A 7,862-nucleotide genomic window follows, 5' to 3' on the forward strand; every position below is an offset into this window, starting at 1 on the left:
CGAGTGCCAACAGTGTTAGCGGATTCGCCTCCCCTAGCAGCTCCCTCCCTCCTGCCGCAGCCCCGAGCAGGTCCGCCCCGTCTCTCAGAGCCGGGTTAAGCACGACGGTGCAATATACCGCCAAACCGAGGGACTGGTAAGCTCGGGGTGCCGCAAGGTAAGTCGCAGAGACGCCGTAGCGTTAGCAGCGCGTCATGCTGAGGTGCTTTAGACCAGTCGTGAGCGGCGGGAACTCGCCCGCGGCCTGAGCTTATTTCGGAGAAGTTAATTTATGGATTCTTCCGCAACGCGAGGATCGCATCGGACTAAACGATACGTATTTATTATTATTATTAATTATTATTATTATTATTATTTTAAGCGAGACATTTTTTTGTATCACCGATTATTTATCCTCGTCTTAATGTATTTATGTGGCTGTTCGTAGAGTTTCTTCACCAGTGCTTCGGGAGAGCGATTCAGGTCCGCGGTGACTTACATTTCACCTATTTAGTATATTCGGTCTGAGCTAGTTGAGAGAGTAGTCTTGAACAGTTGTAACAGTGGCTGGTGTTCGTAGTTTATGTGAGGATTAATTAAGACAGCAAGTCGTAAGTCATTAATAGAGTAAAACAAGCTGTGACATCACGCAAAGAGCCGTTACACTTTAAAAAAAAAACCCTCAAAAAAAAAATAGCGAAAAGTATTTTAAAAAGTATTTATTTCTAACTGGCTTGGCCAGCAGCTGGCTCGGCCGGGCGAAGCCACCTTTCGTTGGAAGCGTAGCCGCTTTGAGGAGGCGATCTGCAAAGCGGGGCGCTTGGCCATCTTGTTTCAGATCAAATCCTGCATACAAAAACCTCGGTGAGGTTAACATTTATTTATTGACTGGGTATCTATCGCACAAACTATTATTTCGGTGGGCTATTTTCTGTTTCTTTTTTTTTTTTTTTTTTTTTTTTAATTTACACTCTGGCTATCTGAAATAGGAAAGAAATTAGAAGCTTAGAAGGCAAAAAACCCCACTAGAAACCCTCTGATAGTGCTAATTTCATTAGGGTCTCCATAGCAATCCGCGCAGCAGCTGCCGCCTCCTTTGTTATTTATACTGTTGTCTTTATACTAACCATACACCAGTTTTTTAGACATCTTGGGAAGCCCGAGCTTTTCCTCTTGTTTTTCATAAAAATAAACTTTGCAAGAAAATTGAAAATCGGGGCACCGCCGCCTCTCTCTGCCACCAACGGGACAGCTAACACGGGGAAGAACTAAAAACAAAAACAAAACAAAACAAAAAAGAGATAGAAGAGAGAAAAAAGAAAGGAGGAAAAAAGGAAGGAAAAAAAAAAAAGCGCAACGATGCTCTGAGGCCTCGTGTTTCCTCCTCTCTAGTTACACGGCTGTGTCGAATCCCTCGCTGGATTTACAGAGATACTTCTTTTGTAAACGTTGTCATTAAAGTCTCTTCCTGATGGTACATGTCTCTCCGAGAAGACTATTCTTATCTCTCTCTAAAAGTGTCGAGTTAACGATTAATCCGAACTTCTGTATTCCCCACCACACCGCTTGACCCGCCACTTCCCAGTCTGACAAACACTGCAGCTCCTACTCCATCCTCTAACGACAGGACCTGGCATTCCTATTGTGAGAAATATTTTAACTCCTCCAATTCTGGGCACCAGAGACAAATTTTCTTTCTTTCTTTTCTTCTTTTCTTTCTCCTCCCTGTTTCCTTCCTCGCCTTCTGGTATTTGTGTTTGGCTGGACAGTAACGATTCAAAATATTACTTAGGATTTTATTATCCCCCTCTGTGCGATTTTAACAATGTCGTGCTATGCTGAGAAGTGTATCTTTCGTTAAATTTCACTTTTACCCAAGCAAATTTGGATATATGTGTTGTAGATCTGTAAACAAAACAGAACGGAATAAACGACTTTGTTCGGAGACATATTTTAACCATTTTGAGCCCTAAAATTGTTTTCTATTGAAGTTTTCACAGCAATTGTTTCTTAGAAGCTCCACACAGGAGTAAACAAAACATACAGACAGTGCAAAAAGTAAGGCTAAACACCACTCGTGAATTATACTTCTATAGTATTCCATAAAAATATATATATATGTTTGTATCTCCAAAACTTTCTGTAATCAATGTACCCACGACTGAAATTGTCCATGTAGGTTTTTTTGTGTGTTCTTGAAAACACGATGTGTTTCACACCACCTGCTTCTATATGCGAAAGGGCAAGGCACCACCGTTTCTGCAGGGCCGTCCCTGGTGTAACCCAATGTGCTTTTCCCAAGTGTTTCCCACCTTCGTGCTCAGTAGGCTGCTCTTCAAACAGTGTCTGCTCTGACTTACACTACTAGTCCTTCATTAAACCTGTTAAGGAAGGAAAGGCCATTTATAGATAGCCCTTCCCCAGATGTGAGGAAGCAGGGGGGTTCAGAGGAACCCTGACCACAGACACGGTGTTACTGAGGCACGCTACCCTGAATTATTTTCATATTGCAGAGGGGGGGGGGGTTTGCAGACTTGGTTTCTAGTGGGGGAAGAGGAGGAGGAGCATGTGCAAGGGGGAATCTTCTTGTAAATAAATTCACTTTCTTCTCCGTGACTCTGGCAGAGGCGTCTCGTTTGTAATGCGATAGAAGTCCGTGATGATAACCTAATTATTAGAAGTAATGTTACTTTAGTGAGAGCGCTGGCATTTTTACAATGTTTGTACAAGCATCAGCAATCTAGAGGAGAGAGACACTTTGGCACAAGCCAGACTTTTTCTTGGCCCATCATTTAAAACCCATAAATTATAAACAACCCCCTTTCACACTCAGTAGGAACTCAGCTCCTTTGCAACAGCATCTGATGTGCTGAACTCTGGTCACCCATTTAAAACTCAGCTCATCAGCCTGGGGCTGATCCCAGCCTTGCTTTTCTTTGCAAACAGGAGCCATAGCATCCCTTCCCCTCCTTCCCTGCTCCCTCCATCTGCTCCAGACTCATAACAGGGTCACTGAGCCAGGGCCTCTAAAAGCCAGCAGCACTGCAGCAGTGTTTGGGATGAGGAGCGGCTGACAGCCCCATTTGAGAGGCATCAGGGGTGCCTCTTGCTGCAGGTTCTCCTGCAGTGGGTTTTGGGTCTCCACTTGTTGGTCTGGCCCTTACAGTAACCCACTGTTTAATGGGGCTGCAGCAAGTTTCCCCTCGGCAAAAAGGAGATGAGGCTTTGTGTTAGCTCTGTGCAGTCAGCGCGGGGCTGAGCTGCCCCTTTGCACCCTGTTTCTTTTGGGGGGGGGGGTCCTGTCCATGTCCCTCCGTCTAGGGCCTGGCGAGCAGCACCCAGGCAAGGGGACCTAGGCAGGCTCAGAGCCAGGGACTCACAGGTTTGCCACTGCCTTGCAGGTGCCACCTGTGTGGGACTGGGAAAACATAGCAGAATGCCTCCTGCTCCACGAGCAGGTGCTCCCAGGGCAGAGCACCACAGGGTCCCAGCCCTGGTCCCTGGGCAGGCCAGGGAGGGGCTCCAGGGCACCCCACACAGCTGCCACCATGGGACCATGCCTGGGTCACCCTGGGCTGCTGGCAACCTTGTCCATGGGTGAAGAGGACGCAGCTGGCTGCACAGCCAGGAGGCAAGGACAGGCAGGGGGAAGGCTGGTGAAGAAAGAGAGCCCACCAGCACCAACTAGAAACCCCCTGACTTTCTTAGGGACCAGCTGGGTCATTGGACCTCTGTGGCAAGAAGTCTGAAGGCAGGATCCACCACTGGGGTCTCTGCACCCCTCCAGCCCCATGGGAAGCCTTGTGAAACAGCAAGCAGGGAGGCCCAGGCACTGAAGGGGCTACTTGGCTAGGGGAAAAAGAGGGTGAAGGTGATGGGACTGCTGGGCTACCGCTGGGAGCATGCCTGCTGTTGGCTGGGGAAGGCGGGAAGGAGCTGCAGGTCCCGACGCCATCCTCCTATGTGCCAGCCTGCCGTGTGTGCCCAGCAGCCGCACACAATGGCAGCCTGGAGAAGGCACAGCACGCTGCACAGCAGAGAGGCCCAGGCGTCCGGCACCGTCGCTGCAAACCTGCCTGGGAACAAAAGCTGGAGCCAGACGGGCAGCACAAAGGGGCTGGTGCTGCTGGGGCAATCAGGGCCGTGGTGGTTGGCTGGGCACCACGTGATATTATGTATTGATGAACCAGCTACCTCTGCTTTTAAAAGGCGTGAGATGGGCTGGACCAGAGCTCTGTTGGCTGCAGCCACTTTCCAGGGAGGTTAATCCCTGAACAGACAAGGGCTCTCCATTCCCATGCAAGCAGAGGTGGTGGGTATGCTGTGGTCCTCGCTGGGAGTGGGGCTGGTGGGGGAGGGAGGGGCCTGGCTCTATTAAGGGTCATCAATCACATGATGAGCACTTTTCGCTCAACAGAGGTTCCTCCTCTCCTCTCCTCTCCTCTCAGAGGCCTGAGCCAGCTGGGACTTGCCAGAAAACCCGTCCAGCAGAGGCAGAGCCCAGTCCTGGAGCCCGAGAGCCATGGAGTAACACGGCAGGACGTGACAAAGCTTACAAAGGCTGAGATGCAAAAGGGGACGCAGTGAGGCATCTGTGCCTGCACATCCCCAGGCCTCTGCAAATGCTGCTCGGGAGCCCAGGTGGGCCTTTGTCTCCACCTTCAGAGCCCCGGGTCCCAGAGCATCCTGAACTGCTCTGAGATGAACCCCAGAAAGGCTCAGCTGCAATGACTGTAAGCACAAAGCTGAACAAAATTAGCATGGGATCTGTACTAGGCAGGATGGAGGTCTTCCAGGTAAAAATACTCCTGAATGCACAATTTGAACACTTAGGCTCATTTTTTCTTTATTTGCTGATGTGCAGTTTTTAGTGCAACAGCAGAAGATTTGGGAGAGGGTAGATAACCCCATGCTGAGTGAGGTGCGTAGCCTTGGTCTTTTCTCCAAGGAACCTGGGCCACCTTTTAGGATCTTTGGGAGCAAGAAGGGCTAGGCAAGGCAGAAATCTTGTCTGCAAACTCTTTGACATCTCTGTTTTGCACACAGCAGCATGGCTTTCCTGGATACCTCTGGGTTATTAATACGCGTAATTTGTCCTTCTTACCGAATTCACAGCCATGGGACAGGAAACAGTGTTACACGGCACAGGGGTCCATGTGGAATTACTCTTCTGGAGACATCCTTACAGAGGGAGGGAGAGACTCTGCTCTTCTCTGTATTTATGCAGAGGCTCTTTGTAGTTCATCCCATGTTCTGGGAGAGCAGAGGTCCCTGTCCCAGGCCTGGTGAAACTGCCCCAGGAGTCAGCCAGGAAAGGGGAGCTTGTGGCAGGGAAATATTGATGGCAGAAGGAAACACACCTTCCTCAGGGGGAGCACGAAGTGCCCTGCCTGCCTGGAAAGGCTGTGCTTGTGCTGGAGCTGAGCCTGGCTCCCCTGGGGCAGCAGGACGATTCCCCTTCTTTGCCCTGGGCTCTCTGTACATCCCTGGTTTTATTCACACTTTACAAAATAAACTCCCCAGAGTGACTCCTCCTTCTTCTCTTGATAGCCTTCCTCCCATGGGCCTTTGATGGTTTGCCTGTGTTAACAGGGCCACTGCTTAAATCCCCAGTGTTTGCTCTCTTCGGGATTCCCACTCACACCCTGGGTGTCTCCATGCCGTGGATGTACATCCCCACATACTGCTGAGAACCAGCTCTCCCCGGCTGGCAGTGTTGTGGCAGTGGAGGGGCAAGGACAAGGTCATGCTCGAAACAGACCTTCTACACCATTTTTCTGAGGGCTGGGGAGGGATCTGTTGCATCTCTTGTGCATTAGTTATTGTGACAAGTATGGGGGGTGGCTTCCTCATGGCTTGCTCCAGAGAAGAAAGGCAACACGCCTCAACCTCAAGGTAGTGCCTGTGGCTCAGGGCTGCCATTGCCTTCAACAGATGCGCTGCTCAAGCAGCTTCCCCAGGGCACTGCTGGTAAGCGTCTGCACCCAACAGGGCTTAGGGCTTTTTGGCTGGGCTTGTTCCTATGTCATGGCTTAATTTCACAGTGGCTGTCTCAGGCTTTACAGTGGCCCACATACTTCCACAAGCATGGTGGCATGGGAGTTGGTTTGGTCCAGTGTTCTCACAGAGGTTTCTGCCCCAGCAGTTCCCCTGGCTCATGCTGTCACTGCACTGCTTGCACAGATGTCCCTAAACCTCCCAGCCATTGTCAAATTGCCTTTGACAGCATCATGTTCCTCCCACTCTTCTTTTGAACCCACTTTTCTGCTTCCTCCTTTGACTTCATAGCGCTGGGACTTAGCTATTTAAGCCTGAACACTGTGAAATTCAGGAGCATAGAAAATTGCAGCCTCCTTAAAAGCCAGAGCAGCAACAAGAGATGCTTTGCCTGTGTTTAGCCACTGATTTCTGTTTTCCTCATCCTTGAGCAGCCCTGCAAAAAACAAACAGGTAACGAACAAGAAACTCGGTAACAGAATCCAGTTGGGTGAATGGAAAGATAGTATGTTGGTGTGAACATGGACAGCTCTTTTTGCGTTTAAAATGCAGCTTTGGGTGTAATTAAACCAGTTGTGTTCTGCAAACAGAAGATTCAAGTAAAGCAGCAGCCCTCCTCCAGAGCCAGTGCTGTTTGCTTCACTGCGGGCAGGAGTTTTTACAGCAGGGAAGACTGAAGAGCACAGATGCTCTCCTGCATGGACAGCCTTTCTCAGCTAAAGAGAAAGCCTGGTGTTCCCAGGCTTCTCTTTTGTCAGAAGATGACATGGGTATGCTGAGCAAGTTTGTATCATCTGGAATTTAAAATTTAACCCCTCCCTCAAAATGTAGGTTTCCTGACAAGGTGTATTTGATTTAAACTGTTCTTCTAATTTATACTTGCAACCTCTGCAAATGGAAATGTAGGTGATACCCCACTGTTAGTGCAGCAGGGTAGCACAGCCTGGAACAGTGAGCAAGTCTGTGTCTGGACAACACCTAACTTTGGATCTCTGGGCTTGCAGCGACTGCTCTGGCTGTAGACTCTGAGTCCCAAGCACTTTAAAGCAGTAATCTGTACAGCCAGTTTATAGCAGACAGGCTGGATGAGCTGGGGAGAAAGAGAGGCTGACAGAAGGGCATATCACTGGTCAGAGCCCATATGCAGGGAAGCGCTCCCACGCCCTTGTGGGCCTGCGTCTGCCTGTCCCAGGGATGTGTCTTCTCAGGGCTTCTCAGGAAGGAACACCAGGCACCAGGCCTGCTCAGAACCATCAGCTGGTGGGGCAGCTGGGCCTGAGCTGCAGAGCACAGGTCTCCGTGGGAAAGAGTTGAGGCTGAGTCAGTGAAGTGGTCTGATTGTGTCTCCCCATGGTGTGTCTTCTCTGCCACCGGCCCAGCCCTCTCAAATCCGCAAAAGGCCCAGTGGAATTTTTCCTTCTCTGGGGATCCTGGTTGCCCTTCGATGGTTGACACCATGTCTGGTCCCAGCAAAATTAGTAGCCCCTTCCTGACCACAGCAAGCAGCACTTTGGCTAAGAGCTTGTAAAGAACTTTGGGCTGTTGAGTGGCAGGCACTGGATGACGGATGAAGTAATTTCAATTTCACGCTGTTATTTAGAAATAAAATAATTTTTTATAAGGTACCACTCTTGCATTTCCCAGCTGAATCCACATCTTCCTCCTCAGACTTAGGTTACACGTCTCATTCAAAGCAGCATGATGTAGCCCTTCTAGGTGCTCCTTGTCTGTTCAGTCCCATGTCACCAGAGCCCAAGCATGCTCTGCCCAGCGCACCCTTTCACTGTTCTGAACTGCATTGACTGCATGGTTGTCAGTTGATGAGTTGGATGGAACCCATCATTATTCAAAATAAGCATATGTGTAGCTCAGACAGGATGGTCAAG

General features: G+C 49.6%; 1 protein-coding gene across 1 annotated transcript in view; it reads left to right on the forward strand.

Moving 5' to 3' along the window:
- Nucleotides 1-7,862, forward strand: part of MTX2 (metaxin 2) — a 70,966-nt gene that overhangs the window by 10,916 nt on the left and 52,188 nt on the right. Inside the window, exon 3 of the mRNA XM_009640802.2 lies at nucleotides 38-157. Coding sequence (XP_009639097.2) covers nucleotides 38-157 — 120 coding nt within the window. The remainder of the gene's footprint in view (nucleotides 1-37; nucleotides 158-7,862) is intronic.

Source organism: Egretta garzetta, unplaced genomic scaffold (assembly GCF_000687185.1).
Source record: "Egretta garzetta isolate BGI_Z169 unplaced genomic scaffold, ASM68718v1 scaffold16, whole genome shotgun sequence".
In the NCBI taxonomy this organism is placed as follows: domain Eukaryota; kingdom Metazoa; phylum Chordata; class Aves; order Pelecaniformes; family Ardeidae; genus Egretta; species Egretta garzetta.